This window comes from Moschus berezovskii, chromosome 12, assembly GCF_049115385.1.
Source record: "Moschus berezovskii isolate FMDL1 chromosome 12, NW_MosBer_1.0, whole genome shotgun sequence".
Taxonomy (NCBI): domain Eukaryota; kingdom Metazoa; phylum Chordata; class Mammalia; order Artiodactyla; family Moschidae; genus Moschus; species Moschus berezovskii.
This window is the reverse complement of record NC_142471.1, coordinates 20064267-20087277: the sequence shown is the minus strand read 5'-3', so window position 1 is coordinate 20087277 and position 23011 is coordinate 20064267. Positions and strand designations below refer to the sequence as shown.

Below are 23011 nucleotides of genomic sequence, written 5' to 3'. Positions count from 1 at the left end.
GGCACATATAGCATTTATATTGGGAAGTCAAGTGTTCCTAGGCAATCTACGTTAAACTCTCTTCCAGAGTTTATAACCAGAATTCATCGGAATTTTGAATTAGTCAAGGTTAAAATAGATGAAGATACTCATAGAATTAAATTTTGGGGGAAAATAAATTTAATGAAGTTTTTACATGGTATTATTTATTGAGAATGTGAGATAATCTGGAAGACATGAAATAATCTGGAAGACACTTTAAGACTGCCATGAAAAGAAATGTATGAATTATAGAAAGGTACTCCTGAGTAAACATTCTGTTCTTTACCGACACTCAGAGTGGGTCCTGAATATACATTCCCAGCTGGCTTCATTTCTTGAAAGGCAGAAAGGTCAAAGATCTCACAAATCTCTCTCATTGTTTACTTTCTTTTGGGTAAACAGAATGATCAAATCAATTATATGAAAGAGTAAAATCATACAGATTTGTATAATGATACAATTTTTATTACTGGTTACTAAAACTATCATCAGAAATATACTGACTTGGGGTTCATAATGCATAGTTATCTATGCCTAAAAAGCTTCAAAGTTTGATAACTCAAAATCTCTTGGATTAAAAACATGGTATTTTTCTAAAATCTATTCTAATAACTTCTAATATGTAAGATTAACAACATTTGTATTTTGCACTGGCCTGGATCTTCAGGAAGTTATCTCAGCCAGAAATGAAATGATTCAAATGGGTAGAGACAATGCCAGATTTATAAATCAGCAGCCCGTGTCAGTGCCAAGCTTGTGAATAGATTGGCTGTTGGTTTATTTCATGAATTAGAAGATATCTACCTGCTACACTGGTCTCTGATTCCATTTCACAAAAGCTACCATTTTTAAAAGCTGAAAATGAAACCACTGTTAACAAAAACATGCTAAGTTCAGCTACAATGTAGAACTAAATATGGGAAGCTGGTAAATTTTAAAGAACTAATCTGTATGAAAGATATGTAAAGATGGTTGAAAATGAACAATGAACTCTATTTTTTATTATTAAAATTAAATGAATGTAACTAATGAAACCCACAGGAAAAGAGATTATATAATTCAAGGCATAAATTTGACAAGTCAGAATCTGACAAATAACAGTCAAGACAGTGTTAATAAAGACAAGTCAAGACAGTCAAGACAGTGTTAATAAAACTTAAATGTATAGTTGTAAAATAAGTAAACAATTTTCAAGTGTGCAAAACTAGTCAGGAATGAAAGTGCTATGTAGATACCTGGTTTTCAAACAGTTGTCTTGAAAACTTTCAGTTGATGGTGGAAAAACTAGAAAGTATTAGCAAAGTAAAAATTTGAAGAGTATATAAAACATATTTTATCTTATATTACAGCCTTGTTCTATCACTGCTGGATCAGAGGCCTATTAAATACTAGCCTCCTGTGATAGTTACAACAGAAATGGAAGTAAACACAATGCAAGATCACAAAGGCTGATGTTGCTTGAACCTTGAATCTTTCAAGTATACTGTGAATCTGTGTTTCACCTTATATCCCAGGCACTTAATGCTTTGAAGAATCTGACAACAGATAACACAATTTTCTTTTATTTCTGATATATCTATCTATTTTTGCATAACTACCGTTAGTAGTCAAGATTTGGAAGTACTTGTTAAAGAAAAAACTATTTAAATTGACGAAAGTAAACCCTATCACCACCACAATTTAAAGAACGGTTTTAATGGATAAATCCTGAATATATGATGTGAGAAAAACAAGTTGATGTATTGGCATAATTTGTCTTGGGATACTTGATGTGTACATGGCTAAAAATACACTTGTGGTCTCTTCTTTACTTTGTATTTTAGTGACCCATACCGCACCTGAAGAGAGAAATGTGTTATCATTATGAATCAGATTTTGAAATTAGTTAGGACTTCATAATCATCATCGTAGTAATAATTTTTAAACTTTTCTGACGGAAAGAATCAACTGTCCTCTAAGTGTGCACTCAAAAGACAGCACTATCTATATATTCCAAAATGTAGTTGGTATTTTGTTACATATATGCACAGATTATTAACACTAGTGATAAATAAAAACATAAACTGTTATTATTTATACTTTGTTTGGTACATGTCCATGAACACTGCCCACAATGATCTGAGGCCTTCATCGAAATCCTCCACTGCTTTCTGGGCACAAAGACAATATATTATTATGAATAAAAACTTTTACTATTTAAACACTATATAGAGTTGGTTTAAAACAAAACTATGTACTTGATACTGGTAGCTGCTTTCTTTATATATATGTGAGGGCTGGTACTGGGTATTCCCATCAATTGTCTGATTTTGCTACCTGAGAATACTATTTTCCACTTACAGTGGAAGACTAGGAATTTATTATCATATTCTAACCTGCCAGAGATCTTAATCCATCTGACTGGAATAAATAATTTTAAATATAACCTGTGCTGTATCATTCCAGTCCTTCATTTAGGGATCATTAATATCCTAAATGAGCATGCAGCAGGGAAATCTCTTAACACTAATCATTCGGAAAGCAGCTCTACATTTGACTCACCTCTTTTCGGCCTTTCACGGTTTTCACGGATTTCATGCTTTGTGATCTTCGCAGCCCTTTGTGTGTTAACATCTCGTCATCTGAATACGGCCCCTCTGCTTCTTCGTCTGTTTTCTCATCCCCGTCTCTCAGTGGAATTCCGTAACCTAGATGAGTTGTGAAAATCAGCATGTTTTGGTAAAAGGATACCAGTCAGCGCCGCCTCTTCACCCCGTCTGTCCGCAGTTCTCTGCACCCTCTGCATTTGTCTGCTTACTCCGTTCCTTTTTTTTTCACTTGGAATGAGTTCCCTGCCCTTCACCATTGATCTTCACCCCTTGCGCTAGTCTAGATGAGGCTCATTTCTTCTAGGAAGTTTCCCCTGGCAATTCCTATTCTTACTATGCATTTTTCAGAATACTTAAAAATATTTTTGAGTAGGTTAACAGTTATCTTGCTCAAAAATCAAAGAATATAAATAGATACATAGTGAAAAGTCTCTTCCTGCCCTTTCTCCTTTTTGTGAATTCTAAACTACCTAAGCAATAATGTGTTTTGGTCTGTCGTTTGTACTTTGACTTTAATTAGGAACTTAGGATCCTTTTGTCAAGATCAGACATGGTAGAGTGCACTTAAGGAGTCATAGAAGACCCAAAAGGAATAGAACTTTGGGCAAGATAAACTCACTGGGGGCAGGTGATAGAGAAGTTAAACCAACACTGTTGCAGCTGCTAAGATAAAATCCAGCCAGACAGGCTACAGTAATTAGAAACACCACAGGCTATGATGACTGATGTTAGTTCAAAGAAAACAGCCAGCACCAGGAAGGTCAGTAAGAGACCATGTGGGTGTGCTAACAGGATGCTATGTGTAGCCAGGAGCACTTAACATTGACCAGCAGGCAAATAACCAGGCAGCCAAGCTGGTTATTGTCAGGAACTCTGAGAGTACCCTGAGAATGGGAGGAGGGACAAGAATACTCCCTCCCATTTCTGAAGCAGTGGTTCTCAAAGCTTATTAGAATCTCAATAAACTTATGCTAATGCACAAACTTACCAGCACATATATAGAGTCATCTAGAGAACCCACTGATACACACATTGCTGGGCCTGGGGTTGGGCTGAAAAATTACATTTCTAACAAGTTCCTGGGTGATGCTTACGGTACTGGTTCGGGGCCTACACTTTGAGAAACACTGCTTGGATGGAGCAAGAGAGGGGCCTAAATCTAAGGCAACTGGGGAATAAGTAAGTAGATTATAAAGACTGGGGTGAGGAAATTTCTTAGTGGTCCAACGGTTAGGATTCTGGGCTTTCACTGCCAAGGGCCCAGGTTCCATCCCTGGTCAGAGAACTAAGATCCCATAAGCCACAGGATGAGGTCAAAAGAAAAGAAAAAAAGGACAGGGGTGAGTTTACAAGGCCCCATTATGCTTCAAATTCTACTTTAATAAAGGTAAGGAGCATAGCTACCTTCTTTGGATGGTTATCAGGCTCAGGAGGGGGCAAAGATGGACTTCTTGCATGTGAAGAAAAGTACACTGAATAAATTGTTTATTCATCTGCTCTCACAGGACATGAATAACTTAAGTATCACTAAGCAAACCATGAAGAGCTGTGATTAAGTTTCTGGGTCTCATAATAAGATAAACATCTTTAATTATATATTAAGATCAGCCCATCAGGCTCCTCTGTCCCTGGGATTCTCCAGGCAAGAATACTGGAGTGGGTTGCCATTTCCTTCTCCATAATTATATATTAAGGAAGTCCAATTTTATGCTGCCAGACTTCTAGTCTAGAAAGCAGGAAGGATTTGAAAACAGAATCAGTCATTACATAGGCCAAGATCCTTTGCTTTCCTGCAGCAGTTGGAGGAAGTGTGTGCTAGGCAGAAGTGACAGCACATGCAAAGGCCCTGGGTCATGGGGAAGCATAACTTTGTGGAAGAGCTGTGAGGAGGCCAGTGTGGCCAGGAGAGGAAGTGGGGTCAGTAGTCCTGGGAAAAAACCCGTGGTACAGTATTAAGTGAAAAAAATGTAAATGTAGAAACGAAGGAAAAACAAAAATGAAACCATATCTGTTGAAAGTGAGCTTTTAAGTGAGTTTAAATTTCTTCACTTTTTCTTTCTTAAAAAAAATTGCCAAATTTTTATTTAAAAAATTTTATTACTTCTATATAAACCAGAAAAAAATTGTTTTAGGTTGCCATTTCTAGACTTTTCCTCTACTGCTGTTGCTTACATAATATTCCCAATCCCAATATAATAAAACTAAGATAAAACACAGAATAAGGAATCAAGGAAAGAATCAGAAAGGAAACGACTGTGATCAAAAAGTTCTCTCAGGCAAAAGATGAGGCAAACATGGCCCTTGTGATTTTAATTAGCTCTCATTTTATATGATTAGGAATTGGAATTTCACTCAAAATGATAATTTTATATATATATATATATATATATACACATATCTTATTTTTTCCTAATTTCAACTAAAAATATCTTAGTTTTCTAATTATTGTTTCAGGAAAAGTGACAGATTGATTCATTATTGCACAAGTTTTTAAGATAATTTTAAAATTTAAATTTGTTTATTTATTTTTGGCTGTGCTGGGTCTTCACTGCTTTCGCTGCCCGCAGCAGAGTGGGGGCTAATCTCTAGTTGTGGTGCTAGGGCTTCTCATTGGTCTTCTCTTATTGTGGCACCCGAGCTTAGTTGACCCATGGCTTGTGGAATCTTCCCACAGCAAGGATCAAACCCATGTCCCCTGCACTGGCAGGCAGATTCTTAGCTAACAGACCACCAGGGAAGTCCCCACAAGTATTTTTAAAATACTACTATGTGTGAGGCAGTATACTAAGTTATGGGGGATACAATGTTAAAAAGACATAACTGTCCTCTTCAACCCTGAGAAATACACAGTCCAGTAGAGGAGACAGAGTCGACTGTAACAAATGCTATAAATAGAAGATAAGGACAGGGTGCTATGGGAGCACACAGCAGAGGGAAGTGGGTTGCAAGAGAAGACTTCTTATAGGAGGTGGTGGCCAAGCTGAATTCCGAAAGGCTTGTGATTCTGTACACCCAGCACAGGAAGCAGTGGGATGCCAAGGCTGGGGAGCTAATACACCAAATGCTGCTGAGTTTGGGCTTCATCCGAGAACAGAGAGGGCACGGAAGCATTTTAAGCAGGAGGGTGACATGATTAGGTTTTGGTTCTTTGTAAAAGTCTTCTTGTACTTTAGAGAATGAATCATGAGTGGATAAAAGACTGGAAGCAGGGAGGTTACTGCAGTACAACAAGTCAGAAATGATGGAGTCCAAGGATTGAGCAGGAAGCAACCAAGCTTGGGATTTGTTAGGAGGTGAACTTGACCAGCTTAATTTAGCAAATTATTAAGACTAAACTGCATCAAAAATAAAGGAGTCAAATAAAATATCTTCACTAAAACATGCATTTTCTATTCCACTTAAAAGCCTGAAAATAAGCATTATGAAAATTCTGATGTGCATGGTGGAAATAGTATTAGAGTTGTCCAAGAATTTTAAAGTCTCTGGGAGAGGAGAAGACCCGAGATTATGAGAAAAGCCCAAATCTAGACGCCCTATCTGAATAGGAACCCAGCGAGCTGGCTGAGCAGGTCTGCCAAGCCCAGGCAAGGTGAAGCTGGTGGGGTGCTGCTGGCAAACAAAGGTGATGCTAAGGTCAGCCGTTTTCCATCATCAATCTAGACTGGACAAGGTCCTCAGAATGGTGCTGTCCATGCACATTCCTGAGGGGCAGTGACTAAGAACCTAAGAACGAGAAGTCTGCGTTGCCAGAGGCCCTGAGGCCTGAGGCTGCAGCTGTCTGGCCAGCTCCAACCCAGTGCTCTGTTACCATTTTAGGAAACAATCAAATGCTTATGCAGACTGACCAGGTTTTATTCATAGCTTGCACATCTTAGAATTGGTGTATTTTAAGTCTCTCCTCCCTCCCACCCCTTTATAATAATAATAGCCAATACTGATCCAGCACTTAGCAAAGACCAGGCATGTCTGAAGCAGTTTCCACGTATTAATCTAAGTGCAGACTCATGGAAGGTCTGACTTGGGAGGAGGAAGCCTTAGCTATCGTGCTGGAAGAAGTCCTGGATCCATGAGAGGAGAAATGAGTGAGCACCTTGCTACCTATTACTGTAAGAACTTGAGTGAGTCTTGCCTCTCTGGGCCTCGGTTTTCTTATCCGGTAAGGTGTTGAGGCAGGCGGGAGATGAATAGGTTACTATTAATACATGAACGCCAACCCTGAACCAGAAGAGCTGTCTGGGGTGCTATGTTGAGTGCGATTCTGAGCCAGCATGGGAAGTGCTGCAATCCATTAGCAACATCTGCAATGGGCATGAAGGGATGTCATCTACTGGCCTTCTTTGACTAAAGCATTTCTAAGGTCCCCTCCCGCTAATTGTTTGAAGTTCTTGTTCCAGCCTAAGTGTCTAAGTGCAGTCTCTTTATAAAGTAAAAAGAGAGGATTAAATGAAAAACCTTGGATACTTCATTTCTGTCATTGAGTATGTGGTCTTTGACAAGTAGTTTAATCTCCCTAAGTCTCAGTTTATTCATCTATAAGATAAGGATAAAAATATTTAACCTGCATAGTCATCTTTAGGGTTAAATAAATATATAAAGCATCAAAAACAAGACAAAACAACTCCCTTTATGTGCTGGTATATATTGAAAATGAATACTGAAGCACTTTTAACTAATATGAGAGTAGCAGCTTCTTTGCAGAAAAAATATTTCTACTTATGAGAATGTGGTGTTCTTTCTAAGGAAGTGGACATCACGTTCAAGGTGTCTATTTTATTACAAAAAAGCATTTGGAGGTAGCTCTTTTTCTCATAGTGACAACATGTGAACTAGAATAACTTCATCAAAGCAAGACTTCTCTTGATCAGCCAACCTCAAACTGCTCAGAGCAAGCCATTTAGCTTTTAAGAGGGAAGTACTTTTTCAAATAGTTGAATTTGCTTGTGTTCTGACATAAATGTATTGATTACATGAACTAGTAAACAGACTTATGTAAATATAATTGTAAATGTAAATATAATTCCCACACTGAAAAACTTACCAACTTGCTTTCTTTCTTGAGGAATTTTAGAAGTAAATAAAATAGAAAAAAAATTCAAGATATAAGAAAATGAATACCTTAATTAAAGGAGAAGAAGAGTTGTTTTATTTCTGATTTTAAGAGTAATGGGTTAATTTTTTAAAAATCACTAGAAGCCCACAACTCAGAGCTAAATGCTGTTAACATTTTCATAATACCTTTTCAGACTGTCTTCTACATACATAAATCTTAAAAATAAATTTACATATATTAATCCATTTCATCCATCTGTCTATTGTGCTGCTGTGGTACAGGATCATAACAAACACACTGTTTCATTATTGCTGTTTTTCCCTCTCAATATGGATATGTTTTCATGTCCGTAAGTATCAATATAAACAGAGATTATTATTTTTCACTGCTAATAGCGGCCCTTTTGCTTAACCATTCTCTAAGGAGTTTGGTTTGTTCCAATATTTTGTTACTATAAACATCAATAAAATGAACACTCACGTATCTTTGTACCTATGTCTTTGAACACATGCCTGATTATTTCTTTATGACTATTCCTAGAAGCTTCTTGCTGAGTTATAGAGAATATATTTTGATAATTGTTACTAGACTGTCATCCAAAAAGATTGTTATACATTAAACACTCATAAAAAGTGTATGAGAATGTTTGTTTCCCAACTTCCTTGTTATTTTAATTCACGGTTTAACTTTTAACAGAACTAATTAGCACCTTGTTAGCTTAAAATATTTTAGTCACAGCATTTTAAATTTAATAGATGGATCCCATAAAAATGGTGTCTTGGATTTTCAAATTTATAATCCTGTTTTCATTTAAATAATTGGAATATAGTTCTTAACCAATTTTAAGGTATAATTATGAATCAACTACTGATAAAGGACTCAGATTACCGGTCCAAATCAGCAAAATATATATAGCAGATCCCATATTCAAAGTCAGTACACCTAATTTTTTAAATGCCTTATATTAGGAGCTACTTTTACATTATTAAAGTATTAAGGATGATGATTCAAGGTTCAAAGTTTACTCATTCTTAAAGGCATTAGTACCTTACTCAATGGCCAGTACTTAATTATTACTTCTTAGATAATAGTCACCTATTTTTTTTTTAAGTTATTCTAGGGAGAACTTAGAAGAAATTTCATTATTTTTTCTTTATAAGAAGGAACTATTCTTTTCAAGTTGGTTTTAATTATAGAGAATGATTTTCTGTATACTTCAAAAGAAAACTACTTGGAAAAAAAAAAAAAGATCCAGTAGCCCTGTACTTTATGGACCTAATAAGACACTAATAAGAAATGTCCTGAAGATCTTAGTTCTTAGTTGAGCCTTGAACTATAATTTTCTTACATGTGAAAAAAAAATGACTACAAGAACCATGTCTTTTTGTTTGTGTGCATTTTCTAAGATCATAATTTATTAAAGTTTTAGAACATATCAACCATGACATGCGTATAATTTCTATTAGAACAGGTGGGTTTTTGGTCTATAATTCATAATTTCAAGACATTTTTTCATTGGAGTAATCTTATTTCCAAACTGCTCTTTTGTCACTGCTTAAAACTTTTCATCTTATGGTTCAATATCCTTATTTGTTCACAGCACTTACAGTAAAGAGGGTTTAAACTCTTTAGATGTCGCTACACAGTTTGAGTAACAAGAGTGGGGAACAGGTCAGGACTAGTGCTGGTGGTGGTAGATGACCACATTCACCGCATCTAGAAATTCATGGCAGCACATGGGGCTATTGCTGCTTTCTTAGTGGGATTCTCTCCAGAGTCAGCAAAAGGCAAGCACTAGCCTTATCTAGCGGAGAAGGCAATGGCAAGCCACTCCAGTACTATTGCCTAGAAAATCCCATGGATGGAGGAGCCTGGTAGGCTGCAGTCCGTGGGGTCGCTAAGGGTCGGACACGACTGAGCGACTTCACTTTCACTTTCCACTTTCACACATTGGAGAAGGAAATGGCAACCCACTCCAGTGTTCTTGCCTGGAGAATCCCAGGGATGGGGGAGCCTAGTGGGCTTCCTTCCGCCTATGGGGTCACACAGAGTCGGACACGACTGAAGTGACGCAGCAGCAGCAGCAGCCTTATCTAGAGAACAAAAACAAAAGCTTAAAGATAAATTTTAGTTCAGTTCAGTCGCTCAGTCGTGTCTTACTCTTTGCGACCTCATGGACTGCAGCATGCCAGGCTTCCCTGTCCATCACCAACTCCCGGAGCTTAATCAAACTCATGTCCATTGAGTCGGGGATGCCAAACTAAAGATAAATTTAGTTTACCCAAATTCAGTCAGCTGGTACCCATCTTGACTCAAGATCCCAATTATGACAGAACAATACGTGAGAACAAAACTAGCACACCTGCTGCTTCGCCGGAGCCTGGTTTACTTTTCTTTTTTGTTTCTGGGAGAGGTTGGTACGGTCTTTGTCCCACAGGCTCATCACCTTGAATGGCTGTTAGGTCATGCATACTGAAACTTCGCAAACGTTCAGTTATTGCTCCTTGGCTCTGTTTAACAGAGAAGTGATAGATCCAAGAAAAAAGGTGCATTTAAAAATACTTAATATGTTTGCATTTAACTTTCCCCCAACATTTTATCATGAAGCTGATTCATTTCATAATGAATCTTTCAGAGAAGTTGAAAGACTTCTACAGTGGATACCCATATATCATTTATATTTTGCTGGATCCGGTTTATCACTAATTTACTATCTATCCAACCATCAATCAATCTTTAATGCATTTCAAAGCAAGTTGTAGACATCAGTACATTTCACTCCCAAACATTTCTGCTTTAACTTGAAAATGTAAAAAAACAAAGAAAAAAATGTATCATGAGCTTATCCTGACTATAAACATCATCCATAATATTGCTGTCTCCTAGAACTAGCACTTTGAGGCTTATATTTATGATTCATAAGAACTTTTTTAAAGTAAAAGAGATGCTGTTTCAAAGCTAAGTCAAGTTAGGAATGGTAATGGCTCTACCTAGAACATCGCACAAAAAAATTTAAGAGCCAAAGAATCTTGAGTATGAAACGATATTCAGTTAATGAATTCACCATCTGGCAAAGCATATCTGCTACTACACAATTTGACTTAAAGCCTCAACAATATGGCACTTAACACTAGGCACAAGTGGGTATTTAAAGTTAACTAAAATTGAGAGAAGAAATTCAGTTCCTTAATGCATGAGCTACATTTCAAATGCTCATTAGCCACATGTGGCTAGTGAGAGTGCAGGTAGAGAGTATCTCCATCACTGCAGATACTCAATGCTTCTCATCATTGCACAGCTTTGAAAGGAACATTTCTGAACTTTTCAGACATAACTACATTTCCTCCCAAAGTATAAAGCTTTGTAAAGAGAAAAAAATAATTTCTAAATTTACCCACTTTGAAAATTTGCATAGCATACAGATGACTCATTTCTTATTTATAGATGGATTAAAAATATTCTAAAGGTTTTTTTACACTTATTATTTCTTCTTCCCACACATGTGAATTTATGATTGCCTCTACTTATAATGGTACTGTAGAAACTCATCCATAATGGTTCATCTTTAAATTTCAAAGCCTAAGTAAGGTATGCAAACATCCCAATGTTACTGCTAATGTGTATTTTACATTGAAGAAAAATGTCTTGATTCATGAGTCTTGGATAAGCTACTCTTAGTGATATCCTATTATGTCAAACCTGAACACCATTTCCATACCCGACTTTGTAATTTCTACCATAGTCTTTGAATTATGAAAAAGCATAATTAAAGGGTCTAGTGAAAAGTGAAAGTGTTAGTTGCTCAGTCGTGTCCGACTCTTTGCGACCATAGACTGTAGCCCGCCAGACTCCTCTGTCCATGGAATTCATCAGGCAAGAATACTGGAGTGGGCTGCCATTCCTTTCTCCAGGGAATCTTCTTGACCCAGGGATCGAACCAGGGTCTCCTGATTGCAGATGGATTCTTTACTGTCTGAGCCACCAAAAGGGTCTATATTCACAATAAAAGTAATTGGATTCCACATATCTTTAAACATTCTTGATGAGGTTTAATTTATTATACTCTCTTTTTTATCAGACATCATTTATTTATTAAATAGAGGATGACAAAAGACTTCAGACACACACTAAAAGAAGTGCCCAGTGCTCGTCTGAAACAGATGCCTTGTTTTTGCAGAACTGTCATTTTGTCTGATCCGATCTTTGTAGTTCTGTGTCCTCTCAGCAATTCTTGACATTTTTTTGCCATCGCCAAACAGATGGTAATACACATCCATAATATCCTATATTCCTAACCCCCAAACCCTCCCACTCAAGAAATAAAGTACATCTCAGCATGCAAAAAAGTCAAAGTGCTGTTGAATCAGTCTAGCTTTACATCATCCACAGACTTCAGTATCTTTAATGATTTTCATCAACTAATTACTTGGGGTATATCTCACAAATGAACTCATACATTAATGCTAGTTCTGTGGCTGTGCTTCATATATTTTGCCTTTGGGGTAAGATTTTAAGAAACTAGAAGAGAGGGACAAATCTTAGGCTTCTTCCGTTCTTTGAGTGTACCCGGTACAGGACTGATACTGCGTATGTAGTGAGTAAACTATTCTTTTTAAGCCTTTTTTTTCATTACTCATGACTGCTACAGAGTTCTCTCTAGACAGCAGCATGTTTGACTGTAAACCCTGGGGTTCATATGGAGAGGTGCAGTACCAAACCACAAGCGTGGTCATGGGCATCAACAGGGGTCGACTGCACCATTCACTAGGAGGTTGCTTCAGGCTTACATGTGAGGTGAGCAAGGACCATCACTGAGAAGGGTGTGATCTATACAGTCAGGAGTTTAATGCAGCTTTCTAGCCCTGTATTATCAATCCTCAAAAAAGAAGGCCAGGTACCATATAGGGAACAGCAAAAAGAGGCTGTGTACCTTCCGTGAGGACTCACAGCACTTCGACAGCCATTATCACTTTGAAAAATCATTTCTTTTCACTGTATGTTTTCTAATGACCCCAGAACAGAAATAACATGGGGGGAAACTATTACACAACTGTGAACTTCAAAAATACTACATAAATTATAAGTATCCAGTATGACCACTTTAAAGGAGAGCTGTCATTATAAAATAACTGCATTTAAAGGCAGAGCTATTCCCTCTAATTTTTATATATTCTGCACAAAAAGTCTATTAATAAGGGAATTATGTTTGCAATAAAATGTTAGGAGGAAGTGCCTCCCCTCCAACTCAGAATTCTAAATCATGCAAAATATGGGTGCAGGAGTGAGTATGGTTACAGTTAGACAAGGATAAATATTAAAAAAATTAAAACAGTATAATGTTTAGAAAGATGAGTGGTTTCCATTTTTTTCAAGACTTTCTTTATTTTACAAAATTAGTCATAGAAGGCATAGTGAAGTTTTTTTTTTTAATTGGAGGATAATTGCTTTACATTCTGTTGATTTCTGCTGTACAACAATGTGAATCAGCTATAAGTATACATACATCCCCTCCCTCCCACCACCATCCCAGAAGTCATCACAGAGGGTATAATGAAGTTTTAATTGTTAACATAATATAGTATAAGAATTTCGGACCTATTTCATCATCTTTCCAGTATCTAAATCCCTTACTCCCATCATTAAAAGAAAAACTGTTTCTACATTTTGAGGGCACAAGCAGGAAATTATGGCCACTTATCAAAAACAATACTAAAAGGTATTTATATTTTGTTTAAATTAATAATGCTTGATTTATTTTCCTGCATTTGGTTTATACACTATTAAACTAAAAAGTATAAGAAAAATGAAGACAGGTTCTAGTCTGAGGAGGAAAATATGTGTGGAAACAGCAGTCTCAGTAAACTGTCGGAAGGGAGTTACTATCCACAAGGTACTTCTATATCCTGGCATTTAGATCCTATTCTCTACAGAATTGTATATACACTGTGTCTGTTAAACTTAGTCCTAAAAATCAAAGAGAAAAGTAACAGAAAGGTTATGATGAGAAAACAAAAGTCAAAGTAATTAAAAAGTATTCTGTAGAACATTTTACATCATTAGACGAAGTGTTCCTGTCTTCAGGGAGCTCAGAGGTCTCAGGGTTTGAAATTAGATGAGCCGAGAACATCTATTTAAGAAACGAAGAACGCGGTAAGGTTGGCTGGGTGGAAGGGCTGGGTCTAAGCTCCGAAAGAATGCTTTAGCCGAGAAGAAGCTTCCCAAGCTGGCCCCACACAGAAGCTCACTGATATCTGAAAATTTGCATGTCTACTCAAGTATCCAAGTCTATGGATGGCATCTGTAAAAAGGGACCGTGATGTATGACTAATTCTAGCCTCTTTATACCCAACTATTCTGCTTTGTTTAAATATTTGGTCTCCTGGTTAAATATTATATTAAAATTACTATGTTGTTGTTTATTCATTCAGTTGTGTCCCTGGACTTTGGCAACCTATGGACTGTAGCCTGCTAGGGCCCTCTGTCCATGGGATTCCCCAAGCAAGAATACTAGAGTAGGTTGCCATTTCCTACTCCAGGGTCTTCCTGACCCAGGGATTGAACCTGCATCTCCAGTACTGCAGGTGGATTCTTTACCGCTGAGACAGCAGGGAAGCCCCATATTTTGTGTTAAATAAGAGGAATTTACTGTGCTTATCATCACCTTTATATAAAATCTTCAACCTATCCTCACAGAATTTTTAAATTAAGAATTAAAAATATAATCAGCAATGCTATGTAATCTTACAAGCATACAAACAATTCTTTATGGAACAATATTTAGGACACTGTTCAATAATAAGTAGTCATTAAGCTCTATTTCTTGTTGATCCTTGACATACTACATTATAACTGAGAATAAGGATAGTCTGCAGTTTTTAGGGAAATGCCTTGTCCTTATAGATATTTAAAACAATCTGATCAAGCCGAGAATGGAACTGACCGCATTTGCATTAAGTGAGTACTATATTTTCGTGGTTTTAAGATTAAAGCAATATATACTTATTGAAGAATGTTTGTAACAGAGAAAAATGCAAAAGAGAAAGATGATCTATAACCCATCGCCCAAATTACCTGTACATATCTACATATCCTTTAAGCCTTTTCTGACTTACCACAGTTTCAGAGCAGGGTTTCTCGACCTCAGCATTAGTGCTATTTTGGTCCAGATAATTTTTTGTGGGTCGGGAAGCCATTCTGTAAGCAGCATACTTGTCCTCTCCCTAAGATGCCAGTAGCAGCACCTCTGCCTCAGCTGTGACAACCCAAAATGTCTCCAGACATTACCAAAATAGGCCCCAGTTGAAAACCATCCTTTTCGAGCATAAGGAGTTTTAGAAGTCAGTTTTTACCCCTTCATTTTACATGTAAGAACATGGATACTTGGAGAGATCAGTGCAGATGACTGCCCTAAATCTCATGGCTAATTAGTGACAGAATCAGGGCTAAAAAATGCTGACAACTCAACTGTTACAGAATTCAACTTTCATTATAACATTGTGCTTCCCTAGATTGCAGAGAAAAAAAAATATGATCTTTCTTCTCCATTGTCTGAAGAAGTGCTCTCTTTTTTAAATAGACGATACTAAGCAGCTGAATCTCCTCAAATTCTTTCACAAACAGAAAGCCATTAAAACAGACAGTAAGATGTCAGGATTTCTGACCTAACCGTCATTATTTACAGTCAATAAGATTTCAGAAATTTTAACTATAAGGTTCTCATTTCTATGATAATTGATTTCTTAAAAAATAATATCTGCTAAAGAATTCACCAAGAAAAGGCTGCTAGAGAAAATCCTAAGAGGTGCTTACTACAACTAACAGTTCTCTTCTTCATCTGTCCTTCATTCAGGAGTGTTGCTCGTCTGTACAAAAGCCGCCGGCATTTCTCATGTGAAAGCTATGGGACCTTGAACATCCTCAGCAAAATCCTTGAAGCTCCTTCATATGTTTGTGCTTTGCTCAGCCAAAATAAACTTGCACACTGACCTTGTGAACAGATGCCGGGTAATGAGGTCACAGAACTGAGTAACATTTTCAGAAAATTGCTTTACGGTGTAATAAATGTTCTGATTAGGTTCCTGGTTTCATCTTTAACATGCTCAGGCGGTTCAACTTGGGAAACCTAGCCAGGGGTATTGCCAGTCTTTAAAGGTCACACTGAGAGTTCAGTATTTTTAGTCTGAAAGATATTTTTAACAAACCATATATTGTAAAAAAAAAAAGGTTAATAATTCTCAAGTCTTACTATTAGCTTTCCTGCAGTTTCTCCTTAAACTTGACCTATTTCCTATTTCGGTTTCAATTTATTCTTCAGTAGGAAATGTCTGGTTCAGTGATTCTTCCATCACAGGCAGTGCCTTTCCTTGACATCTCCAGAGATGAAACTAATTTCCCTACTTTAAAATAGGCACAGTAAAACTTGAGGCAAATAGTGCTAACATTATGCTGTGTTCAGCATATTGAATGACCATTTCTAATGAATAAAATCCAGTATGGCTGATGCCAACATTCCTCTGCTCATCGGGAGAATGATGAGGGTTGCCTCATCATATCAAGTTCACTATACACAGTGAACTTGATAACAAAAGGATCACAAGATCACAAGCAAAAAGAGAGAGTTCCAAAGTGAATTCAAGTTACAGTGGGTTTGTTTTGCAGTGGAAATTTAGATAATTTTTATGCTGTTTCCTGCCTTTGAAGTGGGAAGGTGGTTTTAATTTGTTAAATGTATAAATAAAGACAAGCAATAGATCACAAAGAAGCTAGAGAAACATAGGTATGGGATCACTTTTATAGTCTTTCTACAAAAAGGTGTTTCAGTAAGATAATGCTTATTTTACTTTTTATTTATTTATTTTGTCTGCATCCCGAGGCTTGTGGGATCTTAGTTCCCTGACCAGGGATTGAACCCTGGCCCTTTTAGTGAAAGTATGGAATCCTCACCACTGGACCACCAGGGAGTTACTAGATAATGCTTTTTTTAATAGTGGAGGGCAAGGGGTAGGCTCTAAGTAACCAAATATGAGGTAAAATTTTCAGTTAGTGGATACAGACATTCAGCTCAACAGTAGTGGCCTGAAAGGGCAGGGACTATATCTGTTTTGTTCATTGCTGCATCCCAAGCACCTACCATTGTAGGCATTAAATACATACATAGATGGTCAATACATTAAATATCTGTTAAATAAACATATAGGATGTTAAATACTGATGGCAGTAAAGTATGTATAAAATAAAAGTAAACGAAGCAATGAGGAAAGATAATCCGGTTGGGGTTTCTTGTTCCTCATGTAGAGGTTGGAAGTAGTAAGTCAAAATAAAATAAATATCCCACAAAACAGTTACAATACGAGTCTCACAGAGTAGGTAGGATTATAAACCATATTTAAGTGTTGAAGTGAAGAGGGCAAATGAGATTTGTGTGTGTCTATGTTTCCTAAAACAGTGCTCTAAAATGTCTATATTCCTAAACAATTTTTGATGTTGAAATTTAGTTTTCAGTTTTTCGCCACAGAGTCAAGTTGAATGTTGCTTTTAAGTATGGAAGATTCAGAAAGCATCTTCTTGGGGGTGTAAATAAATAACATGTACTTGATTTGTGATGTTAAATAATGCTAAATTTTATAACAAAGAAAGCAAGAAACCTTTGGTCCCCCCTCTCCATCCCCCTGCAGGCAACTGTTTTAAAACCTCTACTTTCTCATATAGCAGACAAGGACTTTAGTTCTCCTCTGCCTCATTTTCTCTTCCCTGCCATCCTCCAAAAGCAGAAGTTAAGTAAAAGGCTGATGGTTATTTGGAAAGTCACACTCAAAACTTTCTGAAGCTGAAACCTATTTTCTTTCCACATACTACACACCAAAACCAATAATGCCATGGGATTTAAAATCAACCACACTAATTACTACATGCAAAGAAATCCAAAAGCCATAATGCGAATTTTCACATAAGACATTCCTTTGATAATTTGGCTTGCAAAACACAACACATGACATTAGTAATTGGCTAAGTAAAATCTTAAGTTTTAAGAACAGAAATTTTTCATGCCTTATTTTGAATAATCAGTTACCTCAAATTGGTTGCAGTATGGGTGCAGAAGTAAGCCAGAAATCCTACCAAGATATTGCCATGGAGAGAGAGAGGGAAAAAAACACCAGAGACAGAGAAAGAAAGAATGGTCATCTTTACTAAAGGTTATTTACTCAAAACTATTTTAAGGTTATAAAGTAGGAAGATTACGACAAAATGACATTTTTCCAGTATGTTTCATTTACTATCTCTCATTCTGTCATCAATTAAGAGTTCAAAATATCCAACAATTATATCTTTAAAATAGTCTACTTGTTGTTTTCTAATACTACAAAAATAAACAGAAGGTAAATTTGTGCCAAAATTTATAATGATCTGAAATAAAAAGCCACCCTACTTTGTTCACTAGCAATGTGACACTGGATTAAAAAAAAAAGGTAAATAAAAAATTACCTTCACTGCTGCAGTGACGGCAGCAGTAGCTGCTAAATTTAAACCTTGCCGCCCAAAGTTTACCATAGTTTCATAGCCTCGTTCTTTTGCTTGGACAATATAATCATCAATTTCCTGGAAAAAAAAAAATCAAGCCCGTAGATATTAATTTTATTTAAAAAGAATGTCAAGAAGCTGAAAACTAGGACTTTCCCCCTAATAGTTTCACGCATTTTATAGCATGCAACATGTGATGATGAAACACATTTCTAACAAATGATTTGTGGAAATAATTTATACATCTTACCCTTTCCTTTGAAGAAAGTAGTGGATGAAGGAATTTTCTATATATTAAACTTGCTCCTCTGGTATAAGGAGAGAGTAGCCATATGACAAAAGCAATCTTAAGCTCATAGTAGAGGGGGAACCTGACAAGAAAGAATTTGAAAAGAATGCTGGTGAAAATAAACTAAATAGACAATGAGGAAATCACAAATTTTTTTTTTTTTAAAGTTCGGTCACTGTGTTACTCTTTCACAGGTAAGAAGTTGTGATCAGGAAAACAATCATGTTTGAACTGACAAATTAATCTCACTAATTATATAGATCAGAGCAGCCTGTCCCCTCACAGCGATTCACAACTTCTAGTTCAAAGTTGTTCCATTCATGTACATTAAAAAAAAACCCAAAACTTTTTACTTTTTGGCTGTACCTCCATGGATGTTGGATCTTAGACCAGGGATCAAACCTGCACCCCTTGCATTGGAAAGGAGAGTCTTAACCACTGGACAGCCAAGGGAGTTCCAAGATTGCTCTCTATAGGCAAAGACAGACAAGCTGCCAAACTAACTGGAGCAGTTCAGAGAGGTCATTCAGTTCAGGTTCAGTTCAGTTCAGTTGCTCAGTCGTGTCCGACTCTTTGCAACCCCATGGACTGCAGGACACCAGGCCTCCCTGTCCATCACCAACTCCCGGGGTTTACTCAAACTCATGCCCATTGAGTCGGTGATGCCATCCAACCATCTCATCCTCTGTTGTCCCCTTCTCCTCCTGCCTTCAATCTTTCTCAGCATCAGGGTCTTTTCAAATGAGTCAGTTCTTCGCATCAGGTGGCCAAAGTATTGGAGTTTCAGCTTCAGCATCAGTCCTTCCAATGAATATTTAGGACTGATTTCCTTTAGGATGGACTGGTTGGATATCATTGCTGTCCAAGAGTCTTCTCCAACACCACAGTTCAAAAGCATCAATTCTTTGGCACTCAGCTTTCTTCACAGTCCAACTCTCACATCCATACATGACCACTGGAAAAACTATAGCCTTGACTAGACGGACCTTTGTTGTCAGAGGTCATTAAAAGCATTTAACCAGGACAGTAAGGTGCACCCACCCTGTCTGCAGAGCCTAGCTGCCATGGCATTAGCAGGACATACCTCCCAAGCGTTAAGTGTGTTTTTAAGCATTTATAAGCTCCAAGTGTGCAATGTTACCCCATATGCAGATCTCCTTCTCTTAGAGCTCCCAGAAAATGTACCCTCCAATTTCATTTGGCCAGAATTGCAACACTTGATAGACATAAATTGTTCACCTGGAAGGATAATGGAACTGCCATTGTGGTAACCTGGAAATTAGGGTTATATACCCATGCCCCTTCCCACTTGGGTTTTTCAGCATCTTATCCCATGGCTGACTATACTTCCTCAAGCAAGGACCGTGGATTTAGTCATGTGACCTGCTCTGGGCAACAGAATGTGAGTACAACATATGTTAAATGCAAAGAAAAGCTTTAAATGTCCTTTGACTCCCTCACTTCAACACCCCCCAACCTCCCGCTTTCAAATTCTGCTTCCTGTCATGAGAATATCTGCTTCTTCAGGCTGGGTCCATGAGGAAGAAGACACTTAAAACTGAGCTGAGCCCAGCAAGGCTGCCAGCTGACCATTTGTCTTCATGTACCCTGAGTAAGAAATGAATGTTTTTTAACCCATTGTGCTTTTAGGGTGGTTTGTTGCCATAGCAAAAGTTAAGTAATACAACACAAGGGAACAAGCATCCTGTGGTCTATGCACTACTAAGATACATGATAAAAATATCTGGGCTCTTCTGATGAGACAGGTGGGCAGGGGGAAGTGAGGACCACCTACTGTATAGTTGATGAAGGGTTTCTGCACAGTGCAGTTACAGAGGAGTCTCTGGACTTTCGTTGCTCATGACAAGTTTTTTCGACCTTGTTTACTTTTTAATAGTGCATTTATGTACATTTGCAACCAGAGAAAAAGAGATGCATTTAAACAGAGAACATGGAAACTTAAAGAGACCTAGCATGGTTTAGAATCTGTTCTGCCACTTAAAAACAAACAAACAAAACACCCTTCCCAAACCTGTTTACCAAAACATAACAGATAAATGAATTGTGGGACAGAAGGAGGAAGAGAAAGATGGATGCAGACACAGAAGTTGATACATAAGGGTTGGTTGCGAAGAACATTTAAGTCTCATGACTTCCATTTTTTCTGAGCCATCCAATGTGACCTAGTGTGCTATGAGAATATGATGAGACTTACAAAGTCAGAAAGACAGTTAAAGCAGAGAACAGTAAAGATTTCAAACAGCCACAGGCGGGAATGGAAGTAGCCACTGACCAAAAGCAAGTAAAAGGAATGGTGACTTTCAAATTGATACCTATATGGGCAACTGATTGACTTCTTTTCACCTCAGTTGGTAGCCTGGGTAAAGAAGAAAAGAGGAGTGTGGTTGGGCTAATTTAAGTTGGGGGTCTGTGCAGTAAGGGTGGTTGAAGATAGTGGTGAGGTAGTAGAAGTTTAGAGTTTGAAAAACCAAATTCTCCAAGTGATGGCAAGGTATAGTTGGAAATACACTACTGAAATATAGTGCAAGGAGACTCAGGTTCTTCCACTAAGCATGACTTCTTAGTAAAATGTTCGATCCTTGAGGAAAGAAACACGTTTCAATTCTGCCTCATGCTGTTTGGAATAGGGCAGTCAAGGAGCTGGTGTAAGGAGCTGGTGTTGGGAGCGGGTGGTGGCTGTGTGGACTTGATGTCATCAGTTTGAATGTTTGTGGATGAGAATTTTAAGGATGGGAGGGAAGTGCTAAAACCAGAAGCTGTGGGCTTCAAAAGGGAAGTTTGCCTAGGAAATATTAATAAAGAAAAAATAGTGTAAAGTCATCAGTGTGTGGAAAAAAGATAATGACAACCAAGTTTTCTCTGTTCCGAGATCCTGGGACGTGTGTGGGAGAAGGGCGGGAGGAAATGGCATGTGGGTAGGAGGATGAGCTGCCTTTACGTGGGGGATTCCATAAGAAAGGTAATGTCCTTGTGGGGAAACCAGGTAAAGGTAATGACACAATGGATAATTTCATCTACTGATGAAATTCATTCAGTTAGGGATGGACTTCCTTGGTGGTCCAGTGGTTAAGAATCCTCCTTGCACTGCAGGGGACAGGAGTTTGATCCCTGTTTGGGGAACTAAAATTCCACATGCCACAGAGCAACTAAGCCCACATGTCACAAAGAAAGATCCCCTGTGATGCCACAAAGATCTCACATGCTGCAACTAAGACATGACATACCCAAATAAATAAATACAAATTTTAAAACTTAAAAAAAAAAATTTCTTAGTTAACAGCAAGAGCAGGATAAGAATAGAGGACACCAGATTAAGAGTCTATATTAGGGACATTTCTCAGTGCTAGAACTTACCAAGCAACTGTTTGATCTGCTACTGTTTCAATTACAGTATACAGGGCAAAGACAATCCAGTACATCATCCATCGAACCTGCAAATAATGAAAATGCTTATGAAACAATTAGGCCAAAATGATTTGAGACTCTGAATAGTCATATGGTCATACATGGTATGTTGGATTAAATGAAGAAGGCAATGATCTCATTCTCAACAGGTTTTATGCCTGACTTCCTCACGCCACCACATCAGTTGTCCTGGGATACAAGAATTGAAGGATAACAAACCTCGAGGCATAATGCACTATAATGTAGGAACCTAAATGAAAAAATAGGACATATGTTTCTTAACTGGAGGGAAATTCTTTAAAAGATCTTATTACATGCTTCTTTATGAAGACGATTAACTGTTTAATTATTATAGAAACCATATAGTATGATATGACCACATTTAATCTTTATTAGTCTTTTAAATCTTGCATTGCTTACGTCTCAATATATCAGTCTTTGGGAACCAAAGGAACTGATCTTGGATTTGTTACATCCATAATGCTAGTCACCCACTTTGAAAGTCTAAGGTTAGTATCTTCTTCCTCCTTCCCTAAATGTAAGCCTGTAATTTCTTACATATCCTTTTCCTTCCACTCTAATACTGTAAGAGTTGATGCAATAATCCAAGTATTTGTGTTCCCTCAAAATTCGTATTTTGAAATCCTAACCCCAAATGTGGGAGGTTATTAGATCATGAGTCCTCATGAATGTGATTGGTGACACAGCAAAGACGGCCATCTATCAACCAGGAAGAGGGCCCCCATCAAACGCAGAACCTACCTGCATTTTGATCTTAGACGTCTTAGCCTCCTGAACTGTGAGAATAAATTTCTGTTGTTTATAAACTAGTCTGTCTATGTTATAGCAGTCTGAATGGACTAAGAGAGTAATTCAGGATATTTTTACCTCTTGTCTGGACTAGAGCATCCTATAAGGTCCCCAAGACTCTGTGTCTCTGTAGCAATCCTTCTCACAGAATGGTGCCATATTCATTTTTCTTGAACTCATTCTCACAAATTTATACCTCTCTAAGCACACAGACTCTTTTATCACTCACATAGGTTGGATTTTTGTTAAGGGTTAAAGTCTCTGCTGTCTCAATAATATAATTGGAGCTAACACAAAAAATCATGCCGA

General features: G+C 37.4%; 1 protein-coding gene across 2 annotated transcripts in view; it reads right to left on the bottom strand.

Annotated features, from left to right (window-relative positions):
- Positions 1-218: 218 nt before the first annotated feature.
- The window catches only part of REEP3 (receptor accessory protein 3), a 104382-nt gene continuing 81589 nt past the window's right edge, over positions 219-23011 (bottom strand). For both annotated transcript variants that reach the window (XM_055425642.2, XM_055425643.2), the window contains 6 exons: positions 21842-21918; positions 18428-18548; positions 18142-18255; positions 10022-10169; positions 2563-2708; positions 219-1859 (listed from right to left, as the gene is read on the bottom strand). In XM_055425642.2, the coding sequence (XP_055281617.1) occupies positions 1803-1859; positions 2563-2708; positions 10022-10169; positions 18142-18255; positions 18428-18548; positions 21842-21918 (663 nt within the window). In that variant the 3' untranslated portion in view covers positions 219-1802. The remainder of the gene's footprint in view (positions 1860-2562; positions 2709-10021; positions 10170-18141; positions 18256-18427; positions 18549-21841; positions 21919-23011) is intronic.